We start from the raw sequence: 18,722 nt of genomic DNA, 5'->3' as shown, positions 1-18,722 counted from the left end.
CAACAAATAAATATTATGCATGATAACGATTGTATACTATCTTCCAGAAACCTCATATGATTAAATAAAAACTTGAAGGCATAAAGAACAAGTATATCTAATAAAAAAAATTAAAAGACTGACATTCAACATATATTAACTTATATAATACACTAAATTTTAACTGTATTTCATTTATAACTGAAAACTGGAGAGTTAATGAAGTATAGCTCTTGTTAATAGTTAGATGCCCAGTTTTCCATATTTATCTGGATTAAATTTTGCTAGTCATAAACTACAAATTAACAAAACTTAATAATAATGATATCCTGTGATTTTACCAGAGAGCTGTACAAAAACAATTTGTAACTATTATTTTTAACAACCTCATTTGTGTTCTTTAGTTGATACACTAACATGGGTGTGAACTCAAATGCTCAAAAAGTAAGTAAGCATTCTAGATTAAGCAAAAAAAGAACCTGAGTAATCTGTTTTAGAGTATCTTCAATATTCAACAATCAAATGGTATTTTTGTTAATAGAGATGTATAGAACTTGACTATAATTTTCAAGGAACTGCATTACCAAATTTTGCAAAGTCTATGTGAAAAATTTGATTTCTCTGACAGAAACCAAAGAAACTAAAGAACCATTTAATGGTAAAGCAAATATGTTTATTTTATAATTGTCCATATAAGGTGTTGTATTAACCTGCACTGTTAATAAATAATGTTTATTGAGACACACTTTCTGTCAGAAATAATGGAAAACAATAGCTACATTGTAGTATTACTATTTTCTCCAAAAAGTGTAATGCTGTTTCATTGGAAGTAGTAAACTTGTATCTAGAACAAAAGGAAATAAATATGACCTGCCTGATATAAGAAACAAATAGTTTAAGCAGGTAAGTTGAGAGGATTTAGAAATGAGTAACATCAAGTAGAAGAGGGCCCTGTTGTAGAATGTATGTCTAGTGAAAGAAAAGATGAAAATGATGATGAGAACAGGTAGCAGGGGATTTCTTATTGGGTGTAGTAACAAATAGTTTAAGCAGGTAAGTTGAGAGGATTTAGAAATGAGTAACATCAAGTAGAAGAGGGCCCTGCTGTAGAATGTCTAGTGAAAGAAAAGATGAAAATAATGATGAGAACAGGTAGCAGGGGATTTATTGGGTGTAGTAACCAAGGTAGAGGAAAATCTGATATATTTTAAGAGAGCCATGAATATAGCAGCATAACAACAAAGTTAATATGTAAGATCAGAAAATACAGACACAGACTATATTAGTTACATAATCTGTACAGGTAGATTACTCGACAACATTTAGTGGGTAGCTATAGTTATATCAACATTTAGATCAATTTAGAATGAATCAATGAATAAAAAGAAGTCATATATATATATATATATATATATATATATATATATATATATATATATATATATATAAATCTATTATAAGGGTATTGACGATAACAAATGCTATTCATAAATACATTTCACTTTAGATTCAGTTGTTAAGGGTTGAGAATATCTATTGAACTATCCCATTCAATAATGAACTCAATTTCAAAAAGTGTTAGGGGAGTAAAAACCACACCTTTCAGATGTGATAAAATAAGAGGAATGACTCTCTTGCCATAGCTATTGTTATGTCTATTAATCTGTAGTAGACAAGTTTTCTTGGTCACACATTACTTGCTTTAACACCACACCTAGTCCTTTAGTTCACTCTATTGCAAGCATTCAAATTAGACCCATTTTCATTTGACTATGTTTTTCTAGCAGATATTCAGAGTGAACACCAGCTGTATTGATTGTACAAGTCTGAGAGAGCATTACAAAGACCCCGAGGATTGTCTCTCTTCACACACACTATATATGTTTTAAATACTCTTTTTAAAGCTTAAATAATGCAAGTTACAAAAATTGATAATGCAGGTCAAATGTTTTAATCCTGAAAAGTGAAATATCATGTAATAGTACTAACCATTGACCTGCATTAGTAATTTTCTTTATACCTTGTATTATTTTGGCTTTAAAAAACATTTAAAACATTTTTCATTTATATATATCTATAAATTAGAAAAAAAAAACACACCTTTTATCAATTCAATAATGAAAAATTAAATTATACCATCTAGAATATTACATATTATAGAAAGATTAAATATAAGATAAAACATATAACAATGATTAAGTAATGTACAAAATAATAAATAAAATGTATATTTGGTAGAATAATGACACGTGTTTCATGGTTATATGTTTTATTTATTATTTTGCACATTACTTAATCATTGTTATATGTTTTATCTTATATTTAATCTTTCTATAATATGTAATATTCTAGATGGTATAATTTAATTTTTCATTATTGAATTGATAAAAGGTGGGGTTTTTTTCTAATTTATATATATATTATATTTTGTAAAATTTGATTTAGTATTTCTGAATTGAATTTTTCCCTGTAAGTTTGGAATAATATTCCCTCATATTATATATATATATATATATATATAAACAACACATCATAAAAAACTATATATCAGACAATGTTTAATGAAAACTATATATTATTTTACATATAAATATGGTTAAGGTTTAATTAGAAGATACAGATGACAACTTAATGTTTTTTTTCATAAGTTATAATACATATTCCTTCAACAATCTAAATAATTTCAATGAAAATAAATAGAAATCTCAAAAACCAAAGGCAAATGATGTAGATATTACATAAAGTTAAAGTTTCATGATGTATACTTTTTAAAAAGAATTAAGTTGCTTTAATATATAATGTTTTTATGGTTCACCAGTTTTAATTTGCTGATACTCAATGGATGTCAGCAGTGAATAGACACTGAGGAAGCTTCTGCTTGACATATTGTGCTTTTATCATTAGTTCAGGCAAGACACAATGTTAAGTGTATTAATAAACTGCAGGCTTACTTGTTTCTCTGACATTCTAGCACTGAACTTAAATATCTTACCCACAAATATGAATATCAACAAAAACAATATATTGTAAATGTTAGTTGGGATATACAATATATACAGATTACATTGTTAGGATTGAAACCAGACATCTAATTTCCTATCTAATGACGAATAGCCTTCAGCCTACCATGAATATCATATAACACTAATATTTGAAGACTGTCTCCATAGCCAGATGGCTTTCATAGCCACTATCCTTTAATGTCCATATTCCAGGATGGCATGGGTTGGATGGTTTGTCAGAATCAACCAGTCCAAAGACTGCATTGTGTTCCGTTTACTTTGGCATGGTTTCTATGACTGGATGCCCTTCCTAATACCAACCACTTTACAATGTGTACTGGGTACTTTTTTCAAGGAACCAACATTAGTGAAGTTGCCATGTAGTCTACAAGAGTGGGACATGAGGGAGGAGGCTTTATATAATGGGAAGAGGGGTTAAAGTGAGAGAAGGAGGAAGAACAGAACAAATTTCTTGCTGTAGGGGAGCAACACAATTATTCACATTATAGGAGAGAGAGAGAGAGTGAGAATGGTTAGGGTAGAATTGAAAAGACATAATAAAAGTGGTGATGAGATGTAGAGTGGACCCTTAAGATATGAAGTAAGTAGAAGTGAAAATAGGAGAACAGGAAAAGTGGGTGGGTAGAGGTTGAAAGTATATGGGAGAGTAAGAGACAGAAATAGGAAATGGGTGAGAGAGTGAATATCATGAACAAGTGTTGGGAGATAAGGAGGGAAGAGGAGGTGACAACTGTAGAAATTGGGTAAGGTTGAGGGAGAGGCAAGGGGTTACCAATGATGCACTGCACAAATTGAGGGGAGATAGAAGAAAGGAGATGACTGACAGTGCAGAAAAGGGGTGGGAAAAAGGCAACAGAAAAGTGATAATAATAATAATGATGATAATACAGTAGACAGGAAAAGAAAGAGGTAGAGTGAAAAAGAGAGAAGGAAATGAGGTATGTTGTAAAAATGTGGGGCAAACATAATGAATAAGAGAGTGAGGGAGACATACGGTGGTAAAATGTGAGTAGAGAGGATGGATTAAGAATGAAAGATGGATAACAGTAAAATGTTATCGGGTACTAAGAGGGGTGGGATACAGTGGGGTTAAGTGATATCAAGAAAAAGCTAAAGTATGCAGTTCTGCTCACATCTAATTACAATAATAGAGTAGCGCTGTTAGAGAGGTGATGGGTGCTGGGAATGTCTTGAAAGGAGAAATTTAGGCAGAGGCTCTCGTGCATTTATACACACAAAGTGTTCTTCCAAAATTCCAAAATCTCAGTTTCTCAGTGGTTGTCAAGAATAGCAAATTGCCAGTCAACCCATTCCTTTGTCATCCCTTCTATTAGATTCAAGGTCTTCAGATTAGACTTCACTTTGTCCAATGTTTTCTTGAGTCTCATTTTTCCACGAGTTCCATCCACATTGAGTGGTACTTCTTTATACAGCTGTCCTCATCGAAAAGCATCCACTGATATTAAAATATTGATTATAGAAACAAAGCTTTTGGAAAAGTTAAGATAATTTTATTCAAGGTTACTGAATATAACTTATTCCATTCTTTACTCCCAATGGAAAATATTTCTAAGATATCTTCAGTTATTTATTATAATAGTTAGTGACAAGGCTTGTTACTATATCTGTTGATATAATGACACACCCATCTTTCCAAGTGCCATTTTGCTTCATTAGAGAAATCTAAATGTTAACAAAAGGTTATAGAGTTAGAGAAAGTTCAGAGAAAACTGTCCCTTTTAGCCACTCTACTGCATTTCATTTTCTGCATTAACAGTGCTATTTGGTTGAATAATGAGATCATCCTTGTCGATGACAGAGATATCAAAAGGGATTAGAAACCTTTTAAGTAGAGAATAGCTTAGCTGAATATACATTATCATGTTCCTATTCCCTAAAGATGTTTGGAGACATAAGCATTTCTATAACTTGAATGTTACACAGGAGACACATGTTTATAATAATTGCCTTTCATTTGCATGATGGAAATTGCTGGAGGCATTAGACTATTAAAGTTAACCTTTATGATATAAATGAAATTATTATTAAACAGAAGACATTTAAAAAAAATATTTAGAAATAGTCTTTTTTTGTTTTGTTTTAAAGAAACTAATATAAACTATGAAAAAATATTTTTTGTAGGTGGAGGAGATGACTTTGTTGTTATTCTCCAATTATGTCTTTTTTGTTTCCAAACATTTGTAAATTACAACAACAGTGTGATTAACTAGAAAAGATGTTCAGCTAGATTTTCTTTCTAATATCAAATCACTAATCTCCTCCCAGTAGTTTTAACACCTCAACCTACAAGGACATAAAATGGCCTGGGCACTTTCTTACCATTTCATGATAAAAATAAGGCTACATTTAAATACTAAGTAAACTGAAGGATACTATGCTTGTGACTGGTTTGAATCTGAAAATAAAGCTACTGTACTGTCCCTTCTATCACTAATCACTAGTTTACAACACTTTATCAAGAAACTGTCAAATGAAAGACGTTGGAAATTATTGTTTGTAATCAATTTAATTTCACATTCAAATACTTTTCAGGAGAACTAGTACGTTTCCTGTAAGACACTTTGAACAGGCTTTAAGTTGCTCTTAACATGCAGTATTTGTTGATATATATTTGCATTTCATCATCATCATCATTCAATGTCTGTCTTCCATTCTGGCATGGGTTGGACAAATTAACTGGAACATTTGTTTGAATAAAGTGTGTACACATGAAATAATATAATAACTTTATAGCATGCCTTGCAAAGCTCCTCTATGGGTATTGGTTATAATATGCTATCATACAGCAGGAATTCTTTTACTGGATATACATGTGAAAATCTGTTAAGGTCCACAGAAAACAAGTTACAATACAAGAAGATGACATGGACAAGCTTTGATCCAAACCACTACAATTGTTTCTGTGCATTAGCATCAATTGGTAATTGTTGGGTATTATAAACATGATTGCATTAATATGATCCAGCAGTAGCTGTGTACCTGCAGGTTTTCAGGTGAGTGGGTTATGAGCACTCACCTTGAAGACATGCTGGCACACAGCTTTTGTTGGATCATATTGATGCAATAATGTCTATAATACATGGAACACTCAGCAATTACCAGCTGATACCAATGTACAGAAACAATTGTCGTGATTTGGATTAAGGCCTGTTCATTCCATCTTCTTGCATTATATATATATATATATATATATATATATATATATATATACACACATACATACTTCGGTTTCGTATCTGGTTTGCAAGATTATGTGACTTCATATGTTGAAGCAAATTTTGTGTCTGGGGAGAGTCATATTGCCTCATCTAATACACTTGCTGGTTCAACTTCCACTCATTATTTATATTTGATTTTTCTTCCAAAATTTTTGTCACTTTTGTAACCTTCTCAATGGATGTTGACTGTCCATTATTGGCACTGCATTCCTTCTGTCTGTCTGTGCGTATCGTTGTATGCATGTGTTTGTGCACACATATGTACATGTGTGTGTATGCATATATGCATGTATGTGTGTGTATGCATGAATTCTGCATATTCATGTTTGTGTGTTTCTGTATTTGTATGTGTGTGTATGTTAGAGTGTGTCTGTGTATGGGTTTCTGACTGTACATGTGTCTGCTGTGTATGGATGGTTCTCCATATGTGTTTTTGCACCTGTGTGTGTGTCTACTTGTCTGTCTTTATTACCTATGTACCTATCTGTTTACCTACATATCCATTTATCTATCTATCTATCTATCTATATATATATAACTATATATATATATATATATATATATATATATATTTCCTCACATAACAGCCTACTAGCAAATGTACCTATGCATGTACATTCTGTGGGTATTGGGGTATCACTAGCTTCTATGTGTATTTCCTAGTCTCCCTTAAATACCATTACTTCCAGATCCCTTCTGATCTGAAATGACAGTACCTATCAGGGTCTCGTCTATGGGTTAAATAGATTTTCTAAGGGTAGAGGAGGCTCCTGTTATTTTTTGACTAAGCTGTGGGGAAGGCAGCTCTTCCAGGAGAAAGTTACTCTGACATAAAACTTGTAGTCAAAATAGTACCGGTCATCTTGCAATGTTTGTCACTGGAACCTACTGTGGCGACTGAGAGAGTGGCATAAGTGTTGTACAAGCTTTTGTCACTTAAATCCAAAGACGTAGAAATGTCTCAATAATGATTTCAATTCATTTTTTTTTATGTGAGGCAATTATCATTATCAACATATGTGTGTGTGCATAGCTTTAATTTGCCTCAAGCTGTACCAGCTGCAGTTGGTTCGGTATATGGCTATTCCTTCTTTAAAATATATTTGGTTTACATATGTACATAAATTATATAATTTGAAATGCTGGTAGCTTGCTGAATAAAATAATTTGGCCTCTGGATTAGCATTGTCACTAACCATAAAGCCTTATAGCTGTTTAAGTCACTAGTAATTTTTAGAGAGATGATTTTACTAAAATGATAAATTATTCAATCTATTGAAAAAATATGCTAAGATTGGGTGCTTGTTTAAAATGAAGTGTTACTCCTAACACTATCATAAACATTCACCTATCTAAAAGCTTGTGCTTGAATACCTTTCAAAGCTCTTTCAGTTTCATACATAACTTCATGATGAGAAGTTCTGATGACACCACCATATACTAGAAGAAAATATTTGAGCATTGGGCCTCATGGAGGCAATGAGAAATGACCAAGACCCACAGCAATATGCTGTGATTCAGTAGAAAACCCATCAAGCCAAGTGAAATTGTAGCTGTGGCAGATACTGGTGTCACACAACTGGCACCTGTGCCAGTGGCATGTAAAAACATTCATTACACTCTTAGAGTGGTTGGTTTCAGGAAGGTTATCCAGCCTTAGAAACCATGCCAAATCAGACTGAAGTCTGGTGCAGCCCCTCAGCTTACCAGCTCTGGTCAAATCATCCAACCCATGCCAACATGGACAAAGGACGTTAAATGATGCTGATCTTAGAGATTTCAAAATTATGATTCAAACTTTTTCTACTCCCTAGCACTGTAATATCATACTTATTCCAATGTGATTAACAAATGCTACCAAAATTGAACAGCCTATTACAAAAAGCAAATCAAACAAATTCTTTTGGATTCAAATCTGCTATCAACATCACAGACACATTGTCCATCATTGCATTTTCAACCACTAGTCACAAACCTGGATCCTCTTCATCCACAGTTACAAATTACTAAGCTTCAGTCCCAAATCCATCTTAATCCAATGGTTTAAGGATAAACTTCGACAGGGCACAGAAACAAACATTTGTACAACTGTCTACAAATTAAAATGAATATCAGCTCTAAAACCAACTTCTACCCCAGTAAACAATTCTCCTTCAACCAAGACGACTCAACATTAAACTCTTTAAACTTAAACAGTGCATCTTCAATATCTTACAGAAACGCTCAGTCTTGGCCCCTGTAACCCTCAGTCTACAATCTAAGAATTTTGTATATCCATCTTCAGATAAAATTACATCCAACTAGCTTCTAGTCAAACACCTAAAGGAATATTATGCAACAATACAAAATGGTTGCCAACAGGACATGTACATAGTTGGAAACTATAAATACCAGTTGGATGGACAATTGTAACCACAGAGGATTCTCAAATAAAGTTAAGTGGAATTTCACTGCCAGAAATAGCAGACTAACCATCTTGTATCACCTAATTAAAATATACAAACCCAACTCTAACAACATTATTAGCAGACTAAATCATTTTGACTTCACTAGACTTAAACATAATAAGAAACACCATTAGTTTAGATGTCATCTCCCTTTACACACCTCTGTACTTGTTCTCCCAGCTGTCAACCTAATAATGGACTACATTATTTCTTGCAACTTCTGCGTTGGCTTTAAATCTTTAGACATCTATAAACTCCCAACCATTATTGCAATCAACATATAAATATATATAAACAGACATCGGGACTATTTATAGTATCAAGTTTATCAGGTTTAATAGCCATTATATACATGGGCTAGCAAGAGCCTAGTGCATGTAACACCTGATTTATCTGTGCTATATTCCCCAGATATGTAGATGACATTTTCAAGCTGATTTCATACAGGGAAGCAATTAACATAAATAAAATGTTCAATAATAGCAATAAACACGTAGACTTTGAAATGGATGAGATTAGATCTCTCTCTTTGATTTCAAACTACAAATCCCAGAGAAGAGATCCATTAATACCATCTTCAACAGAAAAGCTACTTGCAGATTTCTGCACCCTACAGATCAGCCCTACTTACCAGAACCATGACTACCTATGTATAAAATAAAATTTTACATAAACATCATAGATACCGTAAAGCAAGTGACAGAGCTACCAACACCATGAAGTTCCAAAAAGTGTTAAAGAATAACAAATGTCCAGCATCCTTGGCCAGACACTGAATTGATAATATCCCAAAGAAGGTTCACATTTTCAACAACAATAACTTGTTTTTTTTTTTTTTTAAATTAACATATTTTAATGATAGAACAGCTGCTGTAAAATATCAAGTGATCTATAAGGAGAAACTGAATATATCATTTGCATGTTAGCCAAGTGCTCCATCAGCTATATGGTACATAATACCATATAGTTTGTATTAAATGTGGTAATCTTGCATTGGTAACACCATTTGAAAACTGCACATATACATTAAAGATTAAACTTATACAAATGCTTCCACTGTTAAAAACAATCTGAAAAGATGTTATAATAAGGATATCACTGTTACTACCAAAGCTACAAGCTGAAATATTGGAAATGTAAGGATTAAAGAAACTCTCCTGATAAATACATTAAATCCACCCATCAACAAAGACTTGAACTGAGTTACACTGATTGACTGATTCTGCACATGCCCTTCTTCTTCAATGTTAGCATTTGAGAAAAAAACAAAAAACAAAAAAATCTGCTTAGTTATATTAGTTTAGCACGCACAGCTAGTTTGTTCTCCATTTTCTTGATAAGAAGTTTTAAATCCAAAAAAATTAAAATACAAGGTAAAAATCCAAATCATTGTTCTTGTTTTGCTTTTGTTTACGTTCCTTTATTTCCATATTTGTATTGAAGTGGCTTTGTTAAATACAGCTAAAATATATATTTGAATGCATAAAAATGTCCACACAATAGAAGCAACACAAGTTATTGTGTAATGATTAAGAATGGAATATAACAGAATAGCTAATCCTATATTATCAACAAAAGAATGAGAATTTATTTGTTCAAAAAGTAAAATATTTATATGATCTAATCTACATGGTATATAGCAACAGTTACCAACAACTGAAGATTAATAAAACTAAAAAAAAGCAGGCTAAATTTATAGAAAAAAATCTGCTTTAGCAGGCTGATATCTAAGAGAGGACAAGCAGTTTTAAGAAATTAATAACAAAGTTAATCCTTATAATCTGTTAGAATACAAATGATGTTCAAATGACAGTAACTTTACATTAGATAAGTATAGTAACTTCTCCTGCAGCTTGTATACATTATTTAAATTGAGTTTGTATAACAAAATATTTTCAGTACAATTTAGTGTTATTTTGACACATTAGTATATGAACATTATACTAATGTTTCAGTGTTTTTCCTCCTTTCCTATATTAGAGATCATCTTTGAAATGAGAGAGGTAACAGGTGCAGTGCAGAACACTAGAATAACAAAAGCAAGTGAGACATTATGATGAAATAAATTATCATATTAAAGTGGAGTGGGGGTGTCTAAAGAAATAAGGTTAGAAAGCCAAAGAGCAGCAGAACAAAGGAATCTATCATATAGCCTTTGGCTTGGGGAACAAAATTTGCATAGGGGGTGCAAACCCAGGTCCAAAAATTTTTACAAACAAGGTCTTATTATTTTTTATTTATTTATTTTTGTTCATTGTGAAGAAACCTTTGAGCTTCTTTTTATAGATCACTTTTTATTCACTGTTTTCTAAACCTGAGAAAAGTAGGTAGGGGTGCAAATTTTGATTTTGTACCCAACAAAATTTTGAAGGGTGCACTTGCACTTCCTGCACCTCCTGTTCCTGGGCCCATGCATAGCATGCGCTGGGGAAAATAGAAACTAGCCAGGTTGAAATTCCTCCTATTTGCCATCAGCATGATGTTTATGCATCACTGGAGAATGCAAGTCATTCCTTGCAGGACATGCCTAGTAGCATAACTAAGTACTGAGTAGCCTTGTTAATGCACTAATGCAACAAGCAACAGTTTTAATGCAAATATCATCAAATTGTATCTTGTCTTTCCACAAGGAGCATGATACACAGGAGTGTAAGCAAAAGAAAGCCAATATTCAGACTTCTGCATAGTATTAATGACTGGAAGGTATAAGTCCCGAAGTAATATTGCCACAATGCTCTGACTTTATGGCATGATCTGACAAGATCAAAAAAAATTTCCTTTCAAGCTGATGGTACCTTACAACGACAATACTGAGTAGTCACATGAGAAAACAGGCCTTAGATATGAAGGACTAAAGGAAGTGTGGGGGAATTGTGTGTGGCATGAAGATTGCAGTGCATGATACTTTCAATGGAGGCAGAATATCATAAATTTGTAACAAAATCCACAATGACTACTACTCATTGGACAAAGGCAGAACAATGTTCATGAAGTGGGAAAAGAAGCAGAAAATACTTCATCATAATGATGTGGTAGATATAAGTGAGAGAAAGACCAAAGCTGAGAGTAAAAAACAAATCCTAAGTAGTAAAGTAATTGCTGCATAGCTGGAGTGGTTACAGCTGTGTTCAGTTTGGTGTGGTGGTTGCATGGATGGTAGAGATAAAAAGCATACTACAACATGGTCCAAAATGACCCAGACATTTCCTGGTCACATCATTGCTTGTATAGCACCAATATGGTGTCAAAACTGTTGTGATCTCCAGTCAACAGTTGATAAAGGGAGTGTCTGCACTGTAAATTGCTGCTATAGCATTGTCATCATCTTACACTATAAGTGTCTCAATATAAACTAGATAATTCAATACAAGTAAGGAATATAAAGTAATATAATAACTTTTGTTGAATTACAAAGAATTATTTTTCCATATCAAGAAAAAAAAGTAAGTACCTATATGGAAAAAAAAAAATCTAAATAAAAAAGCTATTGAGGATAATTGCTTAATTTTGGGAGAATTTTATCATCATTATTAATTTGTTGTTACGGAATTGGTGTGTGCCAATTAAAAATAGAGAACATTTATAATTAGAAATTAAAAATTAAGCAAATACATAACAGTTCCAATGAAATATACACAAGTTAGTCAAGAAACTTGAGATTTTAAAACAGATTGCATATCCATTTTATATTGAGAAACAAAAGAGGCTGCTACTTTTTCAAAGAAAAATTATTATACAAACACAGAAGTAAGAAAAAAGTAAACTAAGATACTGTATAAGGTTAGCATCTTTTGTAGTTAAATAATTTTAAAGTACTTAGCGTTTGTATTGAAATTGCAAGTTTTACTATGGAGATATATCATATAAACAGAGGATGCAATCTAGGTGAAGAAATTTTGTTGGAGTTATTTGTAGCTTGTAGAAGACCAAGTAAGACTTAGGGAAAATGGATGAAGATAGATCAAAGAATATTGGGTTTTACAGAAAAGATGATGCAAGATTAAAATGATTTTAGAAATTCAGTGTGTTGCAAACCCAACCAACCTATGTCAGCAGAGAAAAAACAGCTTTCATACCTGAACCTGTTTTTTAAGTACAACTACAAAAAGTTTTTAAAGAAAAATGTTCCCTTGTGTTATCTACAACTATTTTATTTAGATGTTGAAGATAATACTTCAAAGAAAATGGCTAAGAAAAAAAAAAAGAGAAAAGAAAAAATTCAATGAGTTGTTACTGCATGTCAGAATAGAATAAGAAAAAAATGTCACAGTAGAAAGGTACCATACTGAATTTCAACAGTGTGAATATGCCAGTAAAGTTTGCTGCTGAAATGATACTAAATGTAACTGAGAAAACAACCAATCCATATTTGTTAAAATGAGAGTTAAAAATGGTTCTTTGTATAGATTCATTCTAGTATTTCAAACAATAGATGTTTGTATTACTAAATGATATATAAATACTTTATTTTCTATAGTTTGTCCTTTTACCAACCTCCAGAAAACAAATTGTGAAAAAACATCTACTGTGCTGAATGCTAATCTAATGGTCTATGATAAGTAACTTTCCAAAAGCTAGGTCCTTTTCTTTATAAAAATGAAGAAAGTGTCCAAATTGATAATGTTTGATTCTTGGATCACATGTTCATATTCTGTTGATGGCAGTTTGATGGTATTAACATTTTTTAAATATTGGGACATGTTTTATTCATGTAATATGGGTTGGATAATTTTAAATTTTTAGGGGTTATTAGAGTTTGCCTTTAGAATAGAATGCCTTTTCTAATACTGATTTATATTGTAACATAGGAGTATAACATATCTTTCAGTGAGATCAAGTGATGTAAATAAAATATTTTTTATCTCTGTTGCACAATTCAGTTTCTGCTTCCAAAATATGATTATTTCCAAATTTTGAAATGAAAAGAAAGAAAAAAGAACACAAGAAGAGAAATAGTATTAAAAAAACCTTTAAATTTACCTGTAACAGGTGCTTCAATGTCAATCATAGTCTTTTCTTGCCGCAGCAATGCTGCTCCTTCATTAATAATCCTTAATGCTACATCCTCTGTGACTCTACCTTCTAACACGAAATGCTGCTTTAAAACATCAGGTTTAGGTTTGCCTCGTGGGTCAAACACCTCTAGTGTTTGTAATCGATGACTTGGTGGAAAGGGTACACCTAGAAATGATCAAAAGGAACAGTTAATGAAATTGTACAAAATAGAAACATTTATACAAGAAGAATATTCCACACAACTAAAGATCTGACAGATATACTACTGTAAATGAATATTGAATTTTTTTTACACATTGGTACAAAGCTTCACACTATCAGAAGTGAAATTGGCAATTTGTGAATGCATGTATTTTCCAATGGTATGAATGAAGCAAGTAAAATGAAATCCAGGAAAGGTCACAAGCTTTGGTTTACTCTGGAAAATCTTTTCAACAGAATAAACTACACAATGAGAATCAGAATTAAGTTGGTTGTAGTTGTTTAGGACAAAGCTCAAATCAAGCATCCTATGATCTAACAGATTCCAGCTGAGATCATCAGCTTATATGAGGCAAAGTATAACTAAGATTACATCCCCCAATATGTCTTCTGGTAAGATTTGGCCACTATTTATAGTATGTTGAATGAATATGCAGAGGCTTCTTCATTGGCTCAAGATTAAATTGGTTCTAAGAAGATAAACATGTTAATTTTTTTAAAAAGTAACATGATTTGACACAAATGGCAGTGAACCAGCTAAAATGTGTTCAGTTATTTGCTTCAGTGTCTTGCTGGTTTGACTTCAAATTACATAAAGAAAATCTTTATTGTCTTTTTCACCAGTCCCAATAAAATATACATTATTGGTCTACAGAGTTGCTGTTCCAGGGCATCTCCCTTGCTATCAGTTGAGGCAACATCTTTTCCATTTTGTCTGCTGGTGCCATGGGAAATGTTTCTATATTGTGAGACTAGAATCATTTCAGTTGATGGTATTTCTTTTGTTATTGACTTTTATTATTATATATTTTTACATTTATTTTTTTAGCACAAATTCTTTGAAGAAGTTGAATTTCTTTACATTATTGGTTTAATTGTAAGAGATTTTGCATGGCACCTGAATAATTTTTCTGATGAAAACTAATCAGATACAATGTGCAATTGTACCATTTTCTTTAACTAGATTTAACTGAGGGAAATACAGTTATGTGTTTTAGCTAGGGGCATATAGTGCAATGTTTAAACCTATGATCTTTTAATGTGTAATTTAAATACCTGTACAATGTAGGTACCTAAATTATTTTTATCACAATTAGTGAACAATAACATCATTGGTTACAGGGCATCAGTAGGCCAATCATCAATTATTTAGATTCTGATGATAGAGTAAAAAGAAAGGGTTTATATCTTGTCAAACAAATTCTGTAAAGAACTTTTCTTGAAGAGTACCAGTATTTCAATTTTCTCACTATTTACATGTTTCAGTGATGTACATGAATGAAAGATACACGGTAGGCTTACAAAGTTTTCATCAATTAAATTACACTAATAAAGTATTGGCCAGCCTGAGGCTATGATAGAAGATATATGCAGTGTGATTGAACCTGGAACCATGAGATAATGAAACAAATTTCTAAATCACAGAACTGTGCTTCTAATGATGATAACACTGATCACCATTAGAAGCATTCAAGAGAACGAGGAGATGGTTACTGAAAATTTCCCCATGTACAATTTGCTCAGGTATTTGCAAGGCATAAATATCTGCAAAAACATGAAATCATCACCTAACTCGTGAAGTATCTATGTCTAAAGGGAAAACAAATTTATTTTATTTGAATATGAGCCATAGTGCTAAAAAAATCACCCCCCCAAACAAAAAAAAGAACAAACCCACTTACGACTAACATCTTACAGTGTTTGAATTATCTGTTAACAAAAATAGGAATGGAATACTTTAAAAAATTTTTTGTTGATAGTACTTATTAAACAAGCCATTTTCATTTTAATATTTCTTCTTTTTCATTTTGGAATGGGATAGGGAAATTGTGTTCTTAGAGGAGATAACTGTGTAGATAGACACCTTGTCTATAGTCAGTCACTGACACAAAATAATACTGATATGAATTCTCTAGTTAAACAGATTAAGGCAAATAAAAATATCTCTAAACTTCTATGTCTTATGAGGTCGACTTTGTCTTTCATCTTTTCGGGGTCGATAAATAAATTACCAGTTATGCACTGGAGTTGATGTAATCGACTTAATCCCCTTGTTTGTCCCCTCTATGTTTAGCCCCTTGTGGGCAATAAAGAAATATATGTCTTATGGTATAGATATTTATGGATCAATGAAATTATATTTTTAATAAAAAAAAACAAAGCAAACAATATCTATCACCATCCTGTTACAAGGCAGAATTGGTAGAGCAGAGACAAGACTTGTGGTATTTGGTTATGTCCCTTTATGTTTTGAGATCAAATTCCATTTGACTTTGGCTTTCATCCTTTTGAGGTTAGTAAAATAAGTACCAGTCAAGTATTGCAATTGATATAATAACTATACTCTTGAAGGAAGTGATTCGGTATAGCCATAGTCCAATGATTGAAACCAGTAAAGGAATAGAAGAAGCCTAATATCTATCAAAGCTTAGGCTTTCACAAGAATAAAGAATTGCTTCTTGCCCACAAACCATATTCTAAATTCTCATAAACTTCTGTTCATGTTTCTGTAGTCCACTACTGCATCTAGCAACAATTTACTACTAATTCATCATTTTGTCAGTAAGTTCATTTTATTACACATTCAGTTGCATTGTCTAATTTACAAGAAACATATATTTAACGATAAATACATATTCTCTCTCTCTCTTTTTTTAAATTCACATTTATACCTCAGATTGATACTTATAGTCATTTTATTCCTTCAGAGCCTTTTACAGTACTTATTTTCCTTGCATGTACAGTATCATAGTGGACACAAACTGCAAAACATTTATAAACTGAGAGGCCAACAAAATTTCTGTGTTGCTAACAAAATTATTTATGAAATTCAGAACAATGAACTTCAGAACCAAGTTATTTTGTCATTTATTACCACAACTGGTACAAAACTTAATATTACCGCACCCACTTTACGCTAAGAATACACAAGTAGTTAATAATATTATACGCATTAGCTGACAGGGAAGCACTTGTGCATTCAATCATTCTGTAATGCTATTGCATCTATTATGTCTCCATTGGATACCTAATTCACTCATATAAATTAATTTGTGGACAAAAGTAACAAAAGAAAGAAAAAAGCTGAACTAAGGATCTCTTATTATAAAAGTATTCTTATAAAAAATTGAACATAGGTGCAAGAGTGGCAGTGTGGTAAGTAGCTTGCTTACCAGCCACATGGTCCCAGGTTCAGTCCCACTGCGTAGCACCTTGGGCAAGTGTCTTCTACTATAACCTCGGGCCGACCAAAGCCTTGTGAGTGGATTTGGTAGACGGAAATCGAGTACATATGTGTGTGCCTGTGTTTGTCCCCCAACGTTGCTTGACAACTGATGTTGGTGTGTTTACATCCCCGTAACTTAGCAGTTCGGCAAAAGAGACCGATAGAATAAGTACTAGGCTTACAAAGAATAAGTCCTGGGGTTGATTTGCTCGACTAAAGGCGGTGCTCCAGCATGGCCACAGTCAAATGACTGAAACAAGTAAAAGAGTAGAGAGTGTGCTACACTGATGTAAATGATCATTTTTTTTTGGTATAAAGTATGATTTAATCCTTTAGCATTCAGATTATTCTGTCAAATGTAATGCTTATTTATTCACATTGTTTTGAATTAATCAAGCATCATCTTGTAGCTTTGAGATTTTCATAATGCGACTGCTTATTTTTAGAAGGACCTTGTAGGGTAGCTGTGAGAGGTTGTATCTGGCTGGTTTGAACATAAAACAGGTGGAAAATTTAGGCTGGATATGGCCAGTTTGAATGCTAAAGGGTTAAAATGATTTTCTTTAAGGTTACTTGTAAATACTGCAGTGATGGGGTTATTTGATTCAATAGTTATGAGCAACCAGTAGGAGGGCTTTTACATAGCTGATCAAATTTATAAAAACAAGAGGCAAATCTCTTGCAATAAACGTCTCCCCATCTTGAAAATGAGGAGGATATAGTTTAATTCTAAATTTAAAGATAGTATACTCATAATATAGATTGGATCTGCATGATTAGAATAACATTAAAAAAATTTAATCCAGACTAGCACCAAGGATGAGTTTTGATATGGTGATATAAAAGGTGTGGCATAACATTTTCTATAGCATTAACCCTTTTGCTATTGTATTGCCAATGAAAATGAAGTAGTTTTAACACAGGATCAAAACTAGATTGTTGCTCTTGTTTATCAAGTAGTTACTTCTACACTAAAGAATCCAGTAAAATTATAATTACATATAATAAATATTAAACTGTTCTAAAGTAGCCTATAGATATCATCACTTATTTTCTTCATATCAAAATCTGAGATATTACAGCAAATTTATTACTATAATTATTGTAAGCATTAAAAGGAAACAGAGTGGCAAGAATGATAGATATCAGAATAAATGCAATACAATATTTAGGTGTGTCTTATCTTGTGTGCTTAAATATCACCGAGTTGACTGCTTTTCACCCTCTTGGAGATCAATAGTACAGTACCAGTAATATGCTGGGATGATTAAATTAACAAAAATAGGTGTTTATAAAATGTAAGTTTAGTACAATAGAAACATTATTTGTCAAAAGTAAACAAAAAAAAAAGTATTTATCTTATTATGTACCATACTCCACCAGAAACTTAATGACCATATTATTCTTTTGTATTAGGGATTGCAATATAAGAAAAGGACACTGTGAGTGTCCCTGCATGTTGTTCTTATATTGAAGTATAAGTGATTTTAAAAGAGAGTGAGTGAAGAATCAAAGACAAAGATCTTAGAGATATTTAAATTCAGAATGCAAAGAGCAATAAATACTGAAAGATATCTGTCCAATGCACTAA

At 32.2% G+C, this 18,722-nt stretch overlaps 1 protein-coding gene across 14 annotated transcripts in view; it reads right to left on the bottom strand.

Annotated features, from left to right (window-relative positions):
• LOC115212040 (serine/threonine-protein phosphatase 2B catalytic subunit alpha isoform) overlaps positions 1–18,722 on the bottom strand; it is a 169,830-nt gene that overhangs the window by 113,815 nt on the left and 37,293 nt on the right. For all 14 annotated transcript variants that reach the window (XR_005001234.1, XR_005001229.1, XR_005001230.1 and 11 more), the window contains exon 2: positions 13,669–13,869. Coding sequence is in view for 8 of the 14 variants with exons in the window: in XM_036507309.1 (XP_036363202.1) it covers positions 13,669–13,869 (201 nt within the window). In the remaining 6 variants the exon portion in view is untranslated. The remainder of the gene's footprint in view (positions 1–13,668; positions 13,870–18,722) is intronic.

The sequence above is a fragment of the Octopus sinensis genome, linkage group LG1 (genome assembly GCF_006345805.1).
Source record: "Octopus sinensis linkage group LG1, ASM634580v1, whole genome shotgun sequence".
Lineage (NCBI taxonomy): Eukaryota > Metazoa > Mollusca > Cephalopoda > Octopoda > Octopodidae > Octopus > Octopus sinensis.
Note: the sequence above shows the minus strand (reverse complement) of the source record. Positions and strands in the feature narration are given on the sequence as shown.